Source organism: Alosa pseudoharengus, unplaced genomic scaffold, assembly GCF_046254945.1.
Source record: "Alosa pseudoharengus isolate Yale_2024_CS ecotype anadromous, Long Island Sound unplaced genomic scaffold, YU_APseudo_1.1 YU_APseudo_1.1_scf_23, whole genome shotgun sequence".
Lineage (NCBI taxonomy): Eukaryota > Metazoa > Chordata > Actinopteri > Clupeiformes > Clupeidae > Alosa > Alosa pseudoharengus.
Window position 1 is genome coordinate 22,236,930 of NW_027468685.1, and position 21,259 is coordinate 22,258,188.

A 21,259-nucleotide genomic window follows, 5' to 3' on the forward strand; every position below is an offset into this window, starting at 1 on the left:
CTGTGCAGAGCATAGGGTGCAGAGCGGTGCAGAGCCGTAGACTTCCGACAACTGTGTTTAGAACGTTCAGACAATTCTGTCGTGGGATTGGTTCAAAGGTAGTCACGTGTTTTGTGTACGCCATCTTTAAGACACAACCAGGCATTATCTGACCAGGCTCTGGACACAACATTAATCAAGCAATCTTCATTATCGTTATCAACAAGTGCTTTTCGAAAGAAAATGCCGTGTTGTGCAGCCTATGGTTGCTCTGTACAGCCTGGACGTGGTAAACGTCTGCATTATTTCCCTCGGGAACCTACTAGGAGGAAATTGTGGGAGCAGAGGGTCAGAAGGAAGAACTGGAAGCCGAATAATTTTTCCTTGTTGTGTGAGGTAAGTACATTTCCATCATGGACTTTTGTAAAGAAAACACATTTGGAAAATATTGTTGTACCCCTTGTTTTGTTGTTCATGGCATGCTTCAAAAAAAGTACTAACCAAAGTTAATTTGATTTGAACTTGGCCTAGCCTTCTCAGTCCCCATCCCCAATGCCTTTAGCTTCTACTTGCCAATTATACATTGAATGAATAAGGTCGTTTCATTTTGAATGCCATTTATGGTTTAAATGCCATTCGGAGAAAATCAATAGAAGTCATTTTCTGAGATAGCTACTCTCTCGGCTCTGGAGCTGTGGATAGAAGACGCTTCTCTGGAACGCTTCTCGAGACTGGCCAGCTCGGTTTCAACTGGTTTGTCCTATAATTGGTCTAGGAACTGCCATGTGACTTACTGGCGACATTTTGTTACCCGGCCTTCTTTTACTGTATATGAGTGCAATCCGTATGAAGAAGATTGTTAGTTTAATATTTGTTTAGTAGGCCTAATAAGTAAAATGCAGTATGGTTCGGCATACGGATGTAAAAATCGGTCGGCGAAAGTGGAAACTGGAAATCAAATATCAACTCTGTCTTGTTCGAAGTAAGTAATTACTTCGATAACTGATAACTGACCATCAGTTAACTTCAAAACAGGCACCTTAATTTGGATAGACAATAGCAATATCATAGGAGTGATTAACGTCAGAAAAGCACCTATGATATGTTTAATGTTGTAAAGACGTCAAATAGCCCGTTAGTTACCAAAAGGAGTAAGGAGCCAGAAGTGAACACACATGACGGCTATACAATTGTGCTTTCATATGCGATGCACCATTTGTTTGCACCTTCAACAGCATGGCGTACCTGCTACCGCCCACAAATGCCCGTGGGTTTGTGTGAAAGAAACAACTCTTTCTTGTCCATTTCCCAGCCTGTCCGTCAGGCCGGCACCTCGGTTTTCATTGGATGGCATATCCAAACGAAGAGCCTTCAGTTTTTTTTTTTAAAAACACATTTTTTAGTTGGTACCAAATCTGTCCCACTGCGCCAGTGATCAATGCAGCACATGTTCCAGTACCGGGTCATTTACCCACCTCCCCCCAACATTCTAAACCAGGGGTGTCAAACTCATAGGATAGAGGTAGTGGGCCGGATTTGTTGGAATGAGACCTCGTGGTGGGCCGTCATGGTCATTATCATTTTCTGCATGGGTGTCAGAGTGTTATTTGATGTACGAGTACAAATGATGTACTGCTGTAATATACTGCTCTTTCTCTCTTGAAATGCCCTACTTCCATGTTAGTTTTCAGCTTATTCCTTGCTGAGGATGGTTTGTAATGCTAGGTTATCAATTTGTCATATCATAGAGATATTGCTTATTACACATTGTTAAAGACAACTGGATGTGATCTTTTTTCTAATTTTCCCTTCCTACCTAAAACATCTGGGGGGCCAAACCTTCTGGCGGGCCTGATCTGGCCCCTGGGCCTTATGTTTGACACCCCTGACATTTTTTTCATGTACAATCTGTATAGTGCTATACATTCTCAGATTAATCTTATGTCTCAATTCAATTTGATCGAAAATGATTATAGGCCAAAGTATGTAGGATCAATGATCTCCTAAGTAGATGATGTACAATGTCGGGCAAAATACTCAAAATGGGGCGTGTGCATAAGAATTTAAAACAGTGCTACTGTGCTGTTGATGAAACTTTGATGCAGCTTTCTTGATGGTGCCGAACATTTTGTTACAAAATAATACATCTTAGAAACTGATCAGATGCATTTCTGCAGAGCATGGCCACAGAACCCTACTGCATTCTTCCATCTTGTGGCTGTGTTGGCTCAACAAAAGTGACACACAGTGCACATTCAAGGTACCCATGTAAAAGTGATGTCTTCTTTTCTTTTTCTTTGCAGGACCACTTTGACGAGACACAGTATGAGAGTCACAGGGCTGACGGTCTCAGGAAGCTCAAGCCAAATGCTATTCCAACTCAGTTTGTCTTCACAAAACCAAAGACCTCTCGTCCCAGAAGACCTCCAAACAGACACATTACCAATTCAGTTGCCCTGAAAGACGTGATGGTGTCTGATGGTGCAACAAAGAAAGTTAGTCAGGATCACTCGTATTGCAGTACCTCCCTTGATACAGCTCAGCCCGAGATACACAGAAGTGAGCCCAGTGCTGATGGTAATTATGTTGTTTTAAAACTATACTTTCTACTAGAAACTGTGAATTCAAATTTTCAAGTAGTAAAAGCAGAGTAAAGCTTTAATTAGATACTTGTGTGTGTTGACATTTAGGAGAGAAAAAATGATGCACAAAAAAAGGTTGCAACTCCTACAGGTGGAGTTGGAGCATATTTCAGATAGGTTAACTACTCATTTTCCACAAATATGTAGTATATGGTATGTTTATGAGAGTAGGCTTGCTTGCAAAGCGTTGTTGACTAATAGCAAGAGCTGTATACAGCCATTGTTATTTTATTTTACAAGAATAACATATTTCTAATGTTTAATAGAGAAACAAGAAGGTTGAGAGGAGAGTATTGTATCTTTTTAGCTGGTGTTTATTTCTGCATTTATAATCCATGTTGTCAACTTTATGCATGTAATTTTATTTCTGGTTGTTATGCATATGTGTGTTTGATATCCAACAGATGTTTATAAATCAGTGCTTCCACTTGCACTTTGGCCTTTTTGAACAGATGGCACGGAACAGGGTATTCCAGATTGCAATCCTAACAGTATAAACGTGGACCTGCCAAGCAACAACCCCACACAATGGGTGTGTTTGCCTCATGCGTCGTGTCCTGTTATGAGCTGTGAAGAAAAGCTGAAAGCCTTGACGAACAAGGTATTAAGACTACAGCAGACTCTAGCCAAGGAAAGGCGAGAGAAGTGGAAGATTCTCAAACAGAGAAAACAGCTGGAGGAAAAAGTTTCAAGAGTTTTCAACAAAGATCAGCTCGCCAAGCTCTGTCAGTCAAGTACACGAGGGACAAAATGGTCAGATGACACAATCAAAAAGGGCCTTCAGTTACAGTTGGTGTGTGGAGCGGCTGGATATGAGCTGCTGCTTGCCCAAAAACAACCTCTACCATCAGTTAGATCACTGAGAAGAGTGCTGGTACTGGAGAAAAAAAGTCCTTCACTTTGACGTGGCTGCTTGTCCCAGGGGATTTCATTGTATAGCTCTTTGACACTGAGAAACAAAATGTCACTTATTGTTTAGTTGGACTCTTTTATGTATGGCTCTGGTTTACATCAAACACACTGGTGAACTTCATTGTGACAACACAACAAACAGTCTTGGATACTTCGTTGAGGTTTGCGACTGATTTGAACTTTTCAACAAAGTTAACACTAAACTGTAGCTTTTCACCTCCCACCCTCTTTCAACAGTGTAAGCTACCTCCTGAAAGAAAACAGATGAATATACTGTATGTTTTTTTTTTACTGGGGGCTTGATCTATCTTAATTTCTAGACTTAGACACATTTTCTTTAACCAGTTTTCTGTTTTTCAAATGGATGTTGTGGCTTCAATGTTTCACTGATTCACCCCAAGAACATTCCACTGAACCATTCGCCCAGATCTTCCATGTCAGACAAGCTCTGCTGGCCTGTCTTGTTCAGTGCTGCTCTACCCATCTTTCCATGACAGCCATTGGCATTCAATGTCTGTCATGGATTCAAGGCCTATTTGTCTTCAAATAAATCTCAGGGATGATGTTGCAATACATTACATTATCAGTCATGGAAATTCTAGGCTTTTCTATGTGGTGTCGTGTGTACATAATCTACTCACACATCAGGGTCCATCAGCATCTACATCACATCATTACTCATTCTGCATACTGTTTTAGCCAAAGAAACTTGACACTCGGAGCAATGACACTCTTTAGGGCCTCAGGACAGTAGAAGACCTTGGAGTAAGCACCAAGTACTAAATCTGTTTAAAATGATGAAGTACAAGAACAGGTAAAGAACAATGCAGTGGGTTTGTTAGGGGAGGTTGTTGGAGGTTTTGGGGCAGGACTTGTCACACAAGAGTTTAAGAGATTCTTGAAGATAGAAATAGAATGTTCTGAGAGCATTGGGAAGCTTGTTTCACCACTAGGGAACCCCAAATGAAAAAAGTTTGGAGACCGAGGGGACCTCATGTGCAGGGTAGGCAGACGGCGTTTGAGGAAGTGGCCCAGAAAGTGCATAAAGTCTGTTTAATTCTGTTCAAGAAGATGGGTGCAGATCCAGAAGACACCTTGTAGACAGCAGTCAGTGACTTGAATTTGACTGTCTATAATTTGGCTCCATAAGGGTTCAGTTAGCTGACTCAAGTACATTTCAATGAGACATCAGAACAGAAAAGCTGGTCCCTTTTATCCTGATGTATGTAACGATTACATAAATGTTTCTAATGGTGTTCAGTGCATCTGCACATAGTAGGCAAGTAGTCGGCCTAAAATGGAATTCTGTGTTCTAAGTCTATGGATGATGGCACCAATAAAGGACACACAGACAGTATTTTATTTTTAAAAGAATGGTCATTGCTTTTATTTCATTTTCCAAACGTAAATGATGGTATACTGAAGCAGTTGATCCTACATCAGAAAGGGTTGGGACAATGCCTGTAGCTTGACAAGTTTCTTTTTTTAGAAAACCCCAGGGCAAAAAATAGGCAAAACCCCATAAGTCACATGAAGAACAACAGAACACAGAAGTCAGAATAAGAAAAAGGGTAAACCATGTCTCACCAATAGCTACATACATGCTCCGGAGCTGTACAACGGTTGATTATGTACATGTTTTCTTTTTTTGCAAGACATCTGAAACAAGTATTGTGTTGTGTTGTAATTCATATACCTGTACAGTTCCGTGCAGTAGTACTAACAGCAGTGATACAATATTAATTAAAACCACTCCCGAATCAACAGGAGTTAAAAAAAAAAAAAATCACGTGTATGGTAGGGATCCATTAAATTGTTAAAAGACCTGCATTAGGCATCGGAAGTCTCCAGGCAAATAAATAAGAACTGAAAATACAGACATACACACACACACACACAAGCACACCTTAAAATAAACAAACCCAGTAAGACAAAATAAATCACATTAAAGCCTCATATACAATTCTGCTTTTTAAGCAGTACGTCTGGATCTTAGGAACAATGAACTGAAAATACTCCAAGCTATCTCTTAAGCCAACCTCCAGAGTGGTTTTCTTGGGGTAGGGAGATGAAGACATGAAAAACTGACAGAACAAAAGGAAAAATATCTACAGAAGTTGATGGGATGATTTAGCATTTGCCACTACATCAACAGAAGGATTCAGATGCAAGTCCATACAATATTGCAGATGTCTATAACAATGTTGCAGATGCACTGCATAAACTTGGGATTGATTTTTAGATATAAGACTGGAAAAAGTGGGAGCCAGGATTCTGTCAGGCAAGCAAAGATATTGATGTAGAACCATGTATCAAGCTACAAAACACCACTATCCTGGTTTGTGAAAAAGCGGCACAGGTTCCAAGACACATTCACTACCACCTAAACCAAACGTATCCAACGCCTCTTTTAAAAGGGAAAAAAAACTATAAAAGCAAAACAAAAACAGTCTGACCACTCACTCTCTCTCTCCCCTAATTGGGGATTCCTTAAAATTCTTCTTTATAAAAGAAAAATAGATATTTACATTATATATATATATATTGACATGTATTTACATGGTAAAGAGAAGGGGGGCAATCTAGGCAGCCCTGCCACCCCAGAGAATGAGTCCGTTTTCTGGCATGCCCCTGTTCCATCGATCCCCCTCTCTTTTGTGGAGGAGGGGAGCAGCCCCATCATTCTGCTGCAGGAGACCTCTCCTCTTCCTCATCCGATCTCTCCCTCGTCTCGATCTCTACGGTGATCTCGTGGGGCATTCCATTCACTGGTCGGGAGGAAAAGTTCTCTCTCTGCCCCTGGTACCAGACACACACATCCTGGCACCAGGCTGGTCTTATCTGCCTACAACGCTGGCCTGGGCGACTGAGGGCGCCAGGCCCGTGCCCGGCCGCGCTGCTCAGCCCGAGTCCGACTCGCTGGTGTCGGAGGACGACGATGAAGAGGAGGAGGAGGAAGAGTCTGAACTGGAGCTGCTGGCACTCAGGCGAGAGGCAACAGCATGTGGCTCTACTGTGCTGGGCTTCTCCGCTGCAAGGAGAGGGAAACGGTTCAACACAAGGAAATTATGAAGGGGCTCAAAAGAAAAGACGACAAGACTGCAGTTCCTAAGTTGACACATAGCTTGTAGTTAGCATAGTCCCTTAATTAGAATTTCAAAAAGATTTAATCTTTTCTAGAGCAGTATTAGTTGTTCAATGCAGATATGAGAAGAGACCATTCAAGAGGTTTTCAATTGCACAAGTGTGTGTGTGTGTCTTACCTTTGGTTTTGACTGGCTTCTTGCCGGAGTTGAGCTGGCCACTGACGTCCTGCAGCCTCCGCTCCAGCTCGCGTTTCTTCTCCAGGGCCAGCTCCTCCTTGGACTTGCCCGCTGCGTTCTTCTTCAGCACTGCAGGGTTGGCACAGAGCACAGGGTTACACCCAGCACAGCACATGGGGATCGCCACATGGCGCAAGATCACACACACACACACACACACACACACGGCACAACACAGGGCACAGGTGTGTGTGTGTGTGTGTGTGCGTGCGTGCGTCATGTTTCAGGCCACTCCAGAGCAAAGACAACATAATGCAGCTCACCTGTGGTGGGTTTGCGCGGTTTCTTGCGCAGGCAGGTCATGACGTATCTCTCCAGCTCGCGCAGCGTGGACGGCTTAAGCGTCTCGAAGTCGATCTCGATCTCCTCGGGGTTGGTGTCGCGCAGCGAGGGCTCGCGCGCCTGGATGATGTGCACCACGCGGCCCAGCTTCTCGCCCGGCAGCTTGTTGATGTCCAGGCTCAGCTGCCGCTTCTCGTCGTACGACATGGGGCTGGTCTCCTCCTCCTCGTCCGAGTCGTAGTGGGGCAGCAGCGGCACGGGCGGGGGCATCGCCTTCTTGGAGGACCTGGCAGAGGGGGGAATAGATGGAAGAGAGAGAGTCAGGACTAAGACTAACAAGGAAGGACAACAGGGCGGGCAGGTGTGTGGGTTACACTTGAGTGAGCCTACATACAGTATTTTGGTCTGACCAATGGTTTTAAAAAATAGTTTTTCACTGCAATACAATTTGTTAATTGCCAGAATCCTTGAACCGGGACTTTTACTTGACATTAGAGGACAGTTAGTTTGGTTAATTAACTCAATTAACAACTACAATGATCAGACATCATCTGGCTTTAAATGAAGCTGGTTGTGGTGATTAGGGATAGCCACAGAAGACTTTAAATGAAGCTGACTGGTGATTAGGGATAGCCACAGAAGTCACAGATGTGTGATCATGCCCACTCACTTGCTCTTGTTGCTCTTCTTGGTCGCCCCCTTCTTGCCCTGCGTGGAGGTGGGCGCCGCCTTGCTGCTCTTGGTCTTGGGCGTCTTGGCGACCTTGGGGACCTTGGGCACCTTGGCGGGCCGCACCACGGGCTCGACGTCCAACACGGGGGCGGGGGCGGGAGCGCGGCTGCTCCGGTGCTTCTCCGGCTTCTTCTTCTTCTTCTTGTCCTTCTTGTCGCGCTTCTTCTTGGGCTTGACGATGGGGCCCTGCGAGAGCGCCGCCAGCTGCTCGTGCACTGCCCTCAGCTGTGAAGGAAAGGTCAAAGGTCAAGTCAGATCATGAAGCCATGTGGTGCTCTGTTCTGTTATTATACTATAATACCTGTATGTGAGACTTATTTAGTTTCACTTCACTGTACTGTACTGGCATGCTGCATCAAGAAATTACTAGCAACAACCCAAACCAAACTGCTAGGCTAACATCCTGGGACAAGTTGACATTGCCTGGCTGAATTGTGTTTGTGTTTATTGGTCTGTGTGTGTGTGCGCGTGTGTGTAGGTGTGGAGTCTACCTGCATACACACCTGTTCCTGCAGCTCAGCCAGGCGGTGCGCACGCTCCTCCTCGCTGTCCGAGCTGGGGCTGCTTTCGCTCTCGCTCTCGCTGCTGGGGTCGCTCTCCGACGACGACGACGACGAAGACGAGGAGGAGGACGAGTGACCGCCTAGACCACCGCCCAGGGATGGCGGCGGCATGCGAGACAGGGGCTCGTCTGGCATCTTAGCGAAGCGGAACTCAAACACATCCTGGGAAAGAGGACAAGAGACGACATGAGTACGCGCTGATATACGCATCGAGTATTTCAATCTGTCCGTAAAAGTGCAAGTGAAAGCAAGGGTAGTTGTCTGAACTCTGGTCTGGAACATGCAAGTGAAAGGATGCTTTAGAGTGAAAGTCAGCACTGGAACATAACCTATGGGTGACTGCATTCAGCGAGTACATTCAGCGTGTTGTGCGTTTGTTGTATGTGTTGGGGACCAGTGAGGCATATCTAATGCCTTCTTGAATGTGTGTGTTGATTTGTGTGTACGTTTGAGAACTGTGAATCAACGTGTGCCAAATCAACAAACATGCCTCCAGTGTTACACACAAGGGAAGTAAAATTGTGTGTGAAACTGAAGCAAATCTGCCGTTTCTGTTTGTGTGTGTGTATGGGTCAAAACTGACACACACCTGCAGCTTTCGGGCCATAGCCACCACGTCATGGTCGGGCGGGTTGTACTTGTAGCAGTTGGAGTACATCAGCCGCACGTCGGCGGCAAACTGCTGTGCTTCTCGGTACTCCCGGCCATCCATCTTCCTCTGAGAGGGAGAGAGCAGAAGTCAACACTTGGTTCATTTCCTCTCGGCAACAAACTCGCTTTTGACATTTCGCTTCTGCCATTGCAAAGCCGATATCAATGTGGTTTAAGGCACTTTCCACATTCTCTACACCTGCTATGCTACTAGATATGTGTGGAGGGATGTTTGTATGCAGGGCTCTGACTTTTGATAGAATTTAATTAAGGATATACATATTATGAATATAATGATACAATTGATTTTAAATGTGTACGTCTACACATATTCTGTAAGGGAGCACTTGACATATTACAAATACAAATTGCTTAAGCAATTCATCTGCGCTTTAACCACCGTATAACTTGTTTCAACAGATTTAACTGATGTGTTAGCTATGCTTCTGCATGTTGCTGGAGGATTTGTAAAAAAGTTCGGCTCACCTTGATGGTGCTGAGGTCCATGGGGTGCTTGATGATGTCATGGTAGTCGTGGAGGCCCAGTGTGGAGGCGTCCACGGGCTTGTAGAAGGGCCAGGCGTAGGCGGCGTGCTTCTTGGAGAGCAGCTCCTTGAGGATGCCGTTGCAGTGCTTGAGGCTGGGGCTCAGCTTGCCGCGCCGGGACGGCTGGTGCTGCTGCGAGTCCGGCAGGTCCTTCTTGGGCGGCTTGATGGGCCGGCCGCTGCCTCCGCGCCTCGCCGGAGCCTTCCCCGCCAGGCCGCCGCCGCGCCCCATGCCCAGCATGCCCCGGCCGGGCTTCGAGTCCATGCCCATACCCATGCCCAGGGACGAGAGGGTCAGAGGGGAGTCGCTGCCACTGTCCAGGCCCATGCCCAGGCCCATGCTGCCAACGCCCATGAGAGGCATGACCATGGTGGTGGGGGTGGTGGTGTCCGCTTTCCTCTTCACACCCTTTTTCTGGTGAGAAAAGGATAAGAGGTTATTTGTTTATACCTAAAGGTTTTAACATAGATCATAAAACATAGGAAACAGGCAAATTATTTTTCACATAAATTCAATTCAGAGTCAGTTCCCAACCGTAACTAAGGCTAAAAGTAACAATCCATCTTAGTGTTTTGGTTGGGGTCACAATAGCAGCTAAGTGCAATCTCTGCGGACATCAATGGAAACTGGAGGGTGGTCAAGTGGTTCTTACCTTGGTAGTGGGCTGTGTTGGGGGGACAGCCATCATAGCAGGCGGCATGGGGGGCAGACTCTTGGCCAGCAGAGTCTGTGGGGGGACCGCGTAGATGGGGTCAGGGGTGTCGGGCGTCGGGGGCGAGTACGCTGACTGCGAGACCGAAGAGATGGCCGGGACCTGGTGGGCCGTGGTCACACCGCCTGGAGCTGAATGGAGATCAGAGAGAAAAAGGATTGAGCAATACGCAGAGAGTAAGATGAGGAAAGATGATGAAAACTGAAACTCTATTCTTAGTTCAACATCAGCTTCTACACATGTGACCAGATTGATGACAGACTTCTCTACACACACACACTACCCCTTCCTATACACCTACGGTGAAGATGGTTATGACAATGTGGGGCAACTTTTTGAGCATTGTTGACAAGCATTCACATGGCCAATTCCATGAGTTTGGACTGGATGATTGAAAATTTGCCTACTTATGATTAAAGTTCTCGAGAATTTTTTTTATTACCCAATATGAATAGGGAAGTGTCTGAATAATATTGCTCAAGAACACTACCCTGAGACATCTGCTCAAAAAGTTACCTCATCGTTCTCAACATCTTTTCACCCTGTCCTTTCTGCTCACCAGTGTTTCGCCGGCCTTTTCCCACCTTGCCCGGTTTGGCCCGTGGCACAGGGGTGGCCATTTCCACCTCGTCCTGAGGCATCTGGGCCACCTTCTGAAGGAACGCCTTCTCCAGAGACTGAGCCATCAGGACAATGTCATCTGTAGGCTGGACACAAGACACATCAACACAATTAGAAATAGGATGACATTCCCTGAATATCCTTGCTAAAACTACTTATTTGAACCATTATGAGCCATTTTCTCATAATATAAAAAAGGAACACTTTTTGTGTTTACTCATCTACCTCAATACATAAAGAGTATTTTAATTCCAATGGCACTATGCCGAAGTACCAATTCAACCTATGGAGGTAAAAACATGGCAGAGTTGCAGCCCCCTCTAGTTGTGGACTTTGTTAATTGGTCAGTTCAAACTGAATTGTGACCATTGCAAACACTGCATGATGTGGTCGCTGCAGAGCATCATGCACTTCCCATTGCCATGTATGGTGAACTCCAACTAAACCTTTCATCCAAGTTTGTATCATTCATTGAGTTTATGATAGGACTCCCAATGCATGTAAATATCCCACACCTAATTGGTCAATATAGTTGAAGATGTCCATGTATGAATGAGTCTATCTACTGTACCTTGTTGTAGATGTAGCAGTTGGTGAACATGGTGTTGAAGTCCTGCATGCACTCGCTGGCGCCACGGTAGTAGTTGTTCTCCAGACGCCTCTTGATGGTGCCCATGTCCATGGGCTGCTTGATGATTTTATGGTAGTCCTGAGGGAGGACAGGTACACAGAAACTGAGGTCAGCTCTGTGACTTAAACAGTTGGAAATAGGTAACCATTATCATTAACGACTGAATGGCTCACAGGAGGGCAAAAACATACATACATGTGAGCTTACTGGAATAAAATACAGTGAATAACCAATTTTGTGATCTGATATTGGCCACGCTACTGCCCCCCTCTGGAGTATTTTTTTTTATTCATATTTTGTTTGTGTGTGCATGTGTATAATGATTTGAACGACATTTTATTAAAGACTTCACACAAAAATATTTAATGAAACTTGTAGTACGAGGTGTTGCACTCACAGGCAAGTTGAGTTTAGAGGCGTCCACCGGCTCGTGGAAGGGCCAGGCAAAGTGGTGCCTCCAGAGGTACTTCACCACCACCTTTTGGAGGAACTGCAGCTGATTGGTCATGCGGCCCTGGCGGGCGGGGTCTCGCACGGGCGGCTGTGAAGGCCCAGAGTTGGGGGCCGAGTGGGGCAGCAGTGGGGGACCCTCAAAGCCCTCGAAGAGCAGCGATGGCTTGCGGATGCGCTTGCCCGCCCCTCCGCCCGACTGCTGCTGCTCCATCACCGCGGTGATGCCTTGCATGACCAGGTCGCCCCCGCCCAGAGAGAGGCTGTTGGAATGGACGGAGGGAGACGGTGAGGATGGAGACGCAGAGGGATGAGAGGGTGCAAAGGATGATAGGGAGAGTTAGAATTAAGGAGGAAGAGTAAGAGTGGAGGTTTTGGGAGGAGATGAGGGAAAGGAAAACAGAGAGAGGGTGAGAGATTTAATGGCAGGAGTGTAGGGAGAAAAGGGAAAGAAACGTAGAGAAAAGAAAAGAAGGCAATGGAATGTCTACTCAGCCCAGAAACTGAAACTGAAGTAAGATGAGAGGGAACTGACTAGCTGCTAAATCATCACACCAATTTCACAGCCTCCGACTATTTGAACAAGGACCACTGATGAGTCACACCACTGCTCGACTTGATGTGTTCCACTTCTTATGTCCAATACTATGACACATCCCTATACTCATATAGGGACTCTGCTGATCAAAGACAGGCTTGGTTCCTGCTGTTTCACAACCTCCAGCCGGTATATGATTAACCCTTAGGGCAAACACACTTAACATTTGCCAGGGCTGTCATAAATGACTCACTTGGCCTGCTTCATATAACTAGACCCCCTTTTAGCTTGAGTTGTGTCCTGGTTGCAGTGAGGAGTTAAGATCTGAGCACCACCAATTTGTTGCCTAAAATAATGGTACTAGGTTTTGATTTGGCTGTTCAGCTATACATACTCACAGAATGCCTATTTAAGGGACATGCACTTTTCATAGGTGATTTCTCTTTGCCGAAATCCGTAAGGAGTTCAAATCAAAGGAATTTTACTTAACAGCCCTTTACTTAAATTGAACATATCAAGCTTTATTGGTATGTTTTGCATGCTTTTTCTACCGAAGCCCTCAAGGCACTGATGCTACAGCACCTGCCTATTGGAGGATGGGGAGGACACATGAAGTTAACTGGAGTTAAAAAACAACACCTGCATGCAGTTTACTGCCCAATTCCCTTATGTCGCCTGGCAACCAAGCTAACAGGTCCACTTCATTGGCTGCCAGACTAGCATAACCATGGCAACCAAGTCGCACACCCCCTCCAAACAGCAACCTACACTACACAACACAGTAAGGGATTGTGCAGTGATAAAAGTCTGCTAAGCTGATATCCAAGGCCGTACATTGTGGGCTGTGGTGTGTGGGCTACTGTGTCTATGTACACAGACCACACTAACAAGCCATGGCATTTCAAACATATTTTAAAAACAATTAAAAATTAAAAACATGCTACCTTTCAAAAGCTAATATTAAGGGGAGCGGACCGGCAAATTTTCCTTTTGAGCACAGTGCGAGCCGAACCCTGTTGTGCATACGGCTACCAAGTTAAACTTCGTTCTTTCATACAAATTGCACCTTTCCCTTCTAGATGCAAACCAAACCAACATTCAAATGTGAACATAGTAGGCATGCAATTATGGGCCTGCTGCTTGTGGCTGAACAACAATCCACAATAAATCCTATTTACTTGTTTCTTGAAAAGGTCTTGGAGTGGAACAAACCAACAAGTTACGCTGTTACCTGTACCCTTCATAAATGCTCTTCTTGACCCTTACAATGAGAGTATGGTGAAGGACTACTTGGTTATGTTGACTTACCTTTAGACTTGTCAGTATCAAGTAAGCCTAATAAAACAACCAGTTTCTAAATATATGGAGGAAATATTTCATGAATACGGTATTGTCCTAAAAATCTGTAAAGGTTTTTCTATTTTTTTAGTCTTGGCTCAAGACTCCAAGCATTGGATTTTGAGAAATTGCTCTCATCCAGTGCAACTATAGTGAGGGGGTAGGGGGGATTAAAAAGAGGACAGTGGTGTCAGTTAACTGACTTAATGGAACCAGTATCAATGATGCAACTGTGCTAGGGGGGGCTTACATCACAACAGTCTCAGGGACCGGCCTACTGCTCACTTGAAAATGTTTGAGTAGGGGGCTAACTTCTTTAGAATTTTCCATTCTAAGAACTCGTTCCTCAAATGTATCAGGCGTCTCACGAGTCCACTTGCATCACAAATAGCATCAAAGTTGTCAGGTTCTTTTTGACACCAAAATAATATTTCCAATCTCTGATGTGATTTAACAAAGTTCAGTATTTCCTGTTAATGACAGTGTACCCACACACTGGTACATGGTGACCAACACTGAGCCAGTAGGAAATTACAACCAAGCTGTCCTTCAGCTCAAGCTAGTGAACAATTTTTACAAGAATCAATTAAAGGACTCATTAGTGAACATGTACCTGTAAACGTCTCCTTGCAATAGTTTGGGAAAACGATCCCAGTACTCAATCAGGTTTAATTTGTCTTAAATGACACAAAATTAGAAACAATTGATATTTTGCAATAATTTTATTATAGTCAATAAAAAAGGCATTAGTACAGAAAATCATGTCATTGGCTTGTCTGGTATAAGTAAATGTGCTAATATTTGTGATAATAGTTGTGAGCCTCTAGAAAAAATCATTACATTACTACAGAGAAAAACAAAGCGAGTTGTATACTGTCGATAAAGACTACCTTCACAACTGGTTAACTGCATTTTGCGGGAATTGGTATTGGCATGCTTGCTTAACTTCCAATGAGACATGCAGGTTACTAGGCAACCGAAGTACAACCATCCCACCACTGGACCAGTCTTGAAGAATTGAATGCATGCTTAATGCATGAGTTAAGTTTACTGACAATCAAAGTTAAGATCAAACAAAGTCAAGACATATGGTTCGCCCGGTCAAGATATTTTGGGTTTTGTTGTGTGACAAACGGAGTAACGTTATCTTTACAACTAACCTACATAACGTTAATGTCTCATGTGGCTGACCAAGACGTCAATGTATCCAATTCGTTAAAGACATATATCGACATCGCCCACTGATTTTACATTTATCACACTAGGGAGCTCGATCACAAAATGCACTAACTATTTCGCCATTACGTTTGGTATGTTCAAGCGTGACATTAAGCAAACCTTAGGATTCGTTAGTTGACATGAACGTTCCTGTTGGCGGCTAACGTTAGGTAACGTTAACTTATGGCTAGCGTTATACACAGAATGGGTTATTCGCTAGGCTACTACACATGCTAACTTAACGATCCAAAAGCAATCACCTAACGTTAACGACTCAGCTAAACTCTTACCAGCAAACCACAACAATACGGCCTTCTACTTCATAAAAAGATCTGTTACATCCACACAGAAAGTGCACCAACTTAATGTTAAGTGTTACAGTTGACTTGGCAACAAATGCTAGGGAAAATGGCGTCGGCGCAACGACGTGTTGGGGAAAGGCGGACAACCAATTCAAAATATAATTTAATTTAATTTTATATATACCCAACCTGACTGGCATACAAATCTATTGGAATGACCAACATTGCCATGAACTCGGTGTCCTGTGCTCGGCTGCTAAGAACAACAGTTGCAAGTTACGGAGTTCAACAATTTGTGCAAGTTAATCCGCCCGGCATCAGCGCTGTTGTCATATGCCAAACGGCATCAATAAATCCAAAGTTACTAACAAGTTCCGAACAGCAATACTCAGTCAGATTGCAAAGTTATTGTCAATTGTTCCGATTGGTACCTGTCAAGGGGCGGGTTTAAGGCCGTCTCCATCAGGATGGATCCGGATTCTGTTTAGTATACCCGTTTCTCTCAGGTTCCCGTATCGCCTTTCCTCCCAGTTCCTTTCCGACCTTCTCAACACAGCTTCAGTGAAATGGCGACAAAATGAATCCGCCCGACTATTTATAAAACATCTAGCAACACTATTGGCTTAAGCACACCAAGAAAGCCACGCCTCCCTGACGTCTATACGTTTACCCAACCGTCAATCAAATAAGCCACACCCAGATCCTCCCGTAGGTTCACCGCCATTGATTTCCATTCAGTTGCTACCTACCAGGAATTCTCAACAACACTGCGTTTGTAAACCAGTAACTAAAGCACAACCTCCAGAATACTACTGCCCTCTCCCCGATTTTCTAGTCTTAATATCCAAATGGCTAATAGTTTTCCGCCAGTTGCATTACACCAACATGGACTAAAAGATAACCCCGATTGGTGTCTGAGACCTAAGCGCGGGCTTTGAGCGCAACGTCAAGGCACACCATTGGTCCGTTGATTACATCACGAGTATCAGACTACTGCCACATACACCACGAAACACCATGCTATTTTCTACTTTCCCGCAGTGGACTCGCCTCACTATTCCGATGTGCCGTCGCCATTTTGGAAGGTTGTGATAAGCACTATTTCACGATAAAACGCCTCTTCTGAACCCAAAATCAAACGTTATGCTGTTGCAATCTGTAACATTTTCACTCAATGACATTTACACCTTACGGGAAAAGACTACCAATAACTGAAACCTATGTCTCACAACAAGACAAGCTGCACATGGCATTATCATTTTAATCCACGTGGTAATTGCCATTTGGCATTTCAGAAGTGCTCACGAAACTCAGTCAAACGGGTTAACTATTTTAACATGACCCTTTCAGTTCATCGGCTTCCTACAACGGGGCAGGTTCTACAAGGCCTACAGAAAATGTCCTCCATTGAAATGACACAGCACTTTTAACCAAAACCAGTTTCCTCCCTGGTTCCATGTTCCTTGACGAAAAAACACTACAAACTAAAGTGAAAGCATGGCAGGAAAATGCATCCATGTGTTTTCTGCTAAAAAAAAAAAGCAATATCTGACCCATTTCCCCAAGGACGCCACAAATAGCACGTGAACCAATGTCAACTCGCAACACTTTGTCAAGCCAGTAAATTCCAAAATTGAGTGCGAAGACGCCATTTTATCTAAAAAAAACAACAAAGATCTAAATTACAGACTTGGTGCTCGTGCCCTTAGGCTCACTTACCAATTCAAACACCTATGTTATGATCAACACTAGGCCTACAACACAAGATATAATCTGTTATAAAAGAAAGATACCATGATAATTCTCAACTTTAAACTGATTACCACTGCATTGTTAGCTTATCTAATGCAACTACTTCACCCCACCCCCACTAACAAGGTTACACGTCTGTTGCAATGACACTCAATAACACAACTAAAATTTCTAAGCGATAAAAACGTCGTCTACATTGCTTGGTCAGCTTTTAACGTTAAGTCTACAATACATGATATCGTGAAATATATAACTAGACTATTAAAATAAGATTAAAAGTGATATGTTCATGTGCCCTTTGCCAAGAAAAAAAGATCCCAAATTACATTAAGTCAAAGTAACAAGCCAAAAAAGTCCATCTAAAAATCCGCATACTTCAGACATTTCCTTTTTTCTTCTTGTCTTCAGCCACGTTTCTTAATTCAACATTTCCTCCAAACATGTCCGACTTCTTCCCCCTTCATTGGATCGGGTGGGGGAGGGTGCGTCATGTGATATGTGATTAGGATCGGATTCTTGGCGCAGAGTTCATTAGGGGGAAAAAAGGCCAGATGAACGCCGCATTAACAAAAAAAAGCACACAAGTTTAGATCCATTTGCTACTGTGAGGTATATTCCATCCATCTCCATATTAGCCATTACCCGTATATTTCAAAGCATTTTCAGGTATTACGGATAAATCCACAACAAAGAACATATTTCACAGCAACGTCAGCGACTCCCCTATTGGTTAACGACGATCACGTGGGTATACAAACTTTGCCTCAAAATAAAATCTAGTATGTTTTGTCGTTGTCGTATTACCTTGGTGAATTTTCGAGAGTACACGACTTAGTTATTAAAGCGTTTGAAATATTATCTTTACTTTGGTGATAATCCCAGTAAGCTAGCCTACTTCCAACAACGCGGACATTCCACACAAACATGGCTCCCACTGCGCCCAGAGGTCCTTCTGCGCAAACGCAACACTGAGGCATAACATCACATGTCTTGTTTACAACGATTGATTGGGGGGGGGTTGTATGGTTGGTTGCCAAATATCATATTGAAACTGCGTATTCTGAGTAATTCCTTTTTTAAAAGACTGTTCTCTATTGTTTTTAGCCTACATAAAAACAACTATTACAGAATAGAACACACTGTAGCCTGGCCAACAGTGACAGGAGGTTGTCGGCTATGCATCAGACATTTAGAATTGAATTTTGAGGAATAAAAATGTTAATGGTCACAGTCTCAGTTCTCAAATACTATATTTTGTCTTTCTGGTGTTCTTGGTTAGCCCTTTAATACATCAGGTGATTATTCAAAACAAGTAGGCCTAATCCTATTGTCTTTCCTTCCCAGCCCCAATAATTATGAGGACCTGAGGCATGTTGAGTGAGTCATCCAGTGACTAGTCCCACATAGACTGCAACAGACTAAGTCACTTTCACATGACCACTAGGCCAGCAGGGGGACTGGTTGCTATGGAAGCTGTTTCCTTTGCAACCATGCCTTTCACTTCAGTGCCTTCCACACGTAGTCTTTGACAACTGACACATCAGAAGCTAAAGGGAAACTAAACAGAGTCATCCAGATCCAGTTTCATCTTACCTCTGCATTTTTGTCACACAGTTACAACCACAGTCGCCGCAAACATGGAATTATTTTCCAAGAATTCTGCATTAATGTCACCAACCAGCAGGAATTTACTTCCAACAGCCATTTCCACACTGGCATCATGTTTATTTTTTGTCAACTATTTGCTTTCAGTTCATTATAATCCAATAACAAAATCTTTTAAGGACACACAATAAGGAATCTATTGTGTGTATTCCGGGAACACAACTGCAAAAGCTGGCTGTGACTTGATGATAAACTTGATGACAGCTCCCTAACAGTCCAGTGCCCAAGCTGAAATGAATCAATAGGCCTGCATCACCACAAATTAATCTATTCATTAATTTTACTCACAGAAATGGCCACAGTCTCTATGCCGTTTTGTAAAATTTTGGCATTTCCACTTTTTCTGTTTCTAATTCAAACTACCTGATTTACATTATTGTTAATGGTTAGTGATTTGTACCTGGTGTGACCTGCTCAGCCTGTGAATTCCACATCAGTTCTCACATTTGCCTCTTGCCTGCTGAAACCATGACCACAACACTTCCATAGCTCACACCCTCACAGTGAAGGTGAGAATGGATGGTATGCTGGCCCATTGTTACAGAAACCCCACCACCATCCACATATTGTTTCCTATTTGCTGCCTTGCAGTTGTGATTGGGAGTGGGAAGGAGTTGAAAATCAATCTTATTTATAAACTGTTTTCATTTTGAACAGGAAAAATATAAAGATTTTGAGTTATGGTATTATATTTATAAGTTGTGGTGCACTGAAGTGGCTTAGATTAGAAAGACTGTTAGAAAATACAACTGTACTTTAGTTCAGCTGCATTGTTTGCTGTTCAGTCTTGTTGACTTAGATAAAGGATTAAGAAAGAATGGAGGACTGTGGGATGACCAGTTTATGGGAGACATGAGCATTGGCATGGATGCATATCCACAGCTGCACTTTGTATCTTATTCTGAAGGCCGTGGAAGTGAATACACTGACTTAATGATAGAAAGGTGGTTGGCTTCTGTTGGTTTGTAAAATCAGCCCAAGAACTAATCCAGATATTGGTACCATCCAAGGTGGCCAAACAGTAATGATACCAGAATGTTGGTAAATATAATCGTCAAATACTACAATGACACTTCCCCAGTTGATTACTTACAATTAATGATTATATTACAAGTTTAAATATGAAGTATCATTATTTAATTGTGTTGACATATTAGGAATAAAAGGTTTTTAGTAGGAATGTCTGTTGGAATAAATGATCAAATCAGGCTATGAACCCCTCTGTAAAAATATAGGAATAAAGTGGGAAAGTTTGGTGTTATAGTTTGAGTTTGTGTAGAATAAAAACTCATCTTGAGAAATCAGCTTTTACTGTAATTTGGAAATCTATTGACTCAAACAGTGCAACACAAAGTGTAAAATATAAAGTGCCCTCCAGAATTATTGGCACTTCTGCTAAAGTTGACCAAAAAACGGTATAAAAATGATCTGTTGGTGATTTATTCACAATGAAAAAATAGGAAAAATCCAACCTTGAAGGGAAGCAAATGTAGGCCTATATTGAGAAAAAGGAAAATTTCATAAATAAATATTTCTAACAAAAACACATCGCTCACAATTATTGGCACCCCTGCTTATAATATCTTCTTAAGTCTCCCTTTTCCAATAAAACAGTAATATTCTCCTATGACACCACATAAAGCTGGAGAATACAGAGCAATGGATTTAAGACTGTTCGCCTTTACAAAATCTCCCCAGATCGTCCAGATTCCTAGGTCCACACTTGTGCGTTCTCCTCTTTGACTCACCCCACTGTTTTCCTATTTAGATTTAGAATTTAGATCAGGGGACTGAGATGGCAATGACCGAAGCTTGATTTTGTGTTCAGCAAACAATATTTGTTTTGATCTGGACGTTTGTTTTTGTTCATTGACCTGAAGAATGATCCAATCATGACCAACTTTTAGTGTCTTGGCAGAGATTGACAGATTTCCTTTGAAAATGTTCAGGTTTTTCTTGTGTTCATGATACCATGCACCTTAATTAGGTTACCAAGGCCTTTGGGAATAAAAACAGCCCCATAATAGCACAGCCCCTCCACCATAATTCTCTTTAGGCATGGGGTTCTTTTCAATATAGCCATTATTCCATGTACGCCAACACACCTAAAGTGTTTCTAGCCAAAGGGTGCAATTATCATTTCATCTGACAATAAACCACACTTCCAGACAAAGTCACTGTACCATTAAGTAACTCCTGCCGTTTACATTGGTAATTAAATGACTGGACAGGCTTTTACCTGGCATGCCCTCTAAATAATCTATTAGCAGTGAGATCACTGTGGGGTGAGTCCCCCAAAAAAAAAGTTTTTTTGGGGGACTTGGTGACCCCAAGATGAGGTGACCCCTTTGTCTGTAACTCAGTAACAGTGGTTCTTATGGAATTTTTTGCTTATCTTACCA

At 43.3% G+C, this 21,259-nt stretch overlaps 1 protein-coding gene and 1 long non-coding RNA gene across 4 annotated transcripts; one reads left to right on the forward strand and one right to left on the reverse strand.

Moving 5' to 3' along the window:
- The first annotated feature begins 147 nt into the window (after positions 1-147).
- On the forward strand, positions 148-4,843 carry LOC143140911 (uncharacterized). 2 transcript variants are annotated; one of them, XR_012990703.1, is made up of 3 exons: positions 148-375; positions 2,283-2,556; positions 3,026-4,843. It is a non-coding gene; the product is annotated as an uncharacterized LOC143140911 (long non-coding RNA). The 2 variants fall into 2 exon arrangements; XR_012990702.1 differs by having other exon boundaries at positions 3,074-4,840.
- Positions 4,844-4,876: 33 nt separating this feature from the next.
- Positions 4,877-18,152, reverse strand: brd2a (bromodomain containing 2a). Of its 2 annotated transcripts, none has more exons than XM_076302063.1 (12): positions 15,872-18,152; positions 11,992-12,307; positions 11,535-11,672; positions 10,902-11,049; positions 10,283-10,473; positions 9,571-10,044; positions 9,023-9,151; positions 8,374-8,595; positions 7,809-8,095; positions 7,120-7,424; positions 6,797-6,925; positions 4,877-6,564 (listed from the first exon to the last, which is right to left on the reverse strand). In XM_076302063.1, the coding sequence occupies exons 1-12, from the start codon at positions 15,901-15,903 to the stop codon at positions 6,434-6,436; spliced, it is 2,502 nt and encodes an 833-aa protein (XP_076158178.1). In that variant the 5' UTR covers positions 15,904-18,152; the 3' UTR covers positions 4,877-6,433. The 2 variants fall into 2 exon arrangements, with proteins under 2 accessions (XP_076158178.1, XP_076158177.1); XM_076302062.1 differs by having other exon boundaries at positions 8,362-8,595.
- Positions 18,153-21,259: the final 3,107 nt, after the last annotated feature.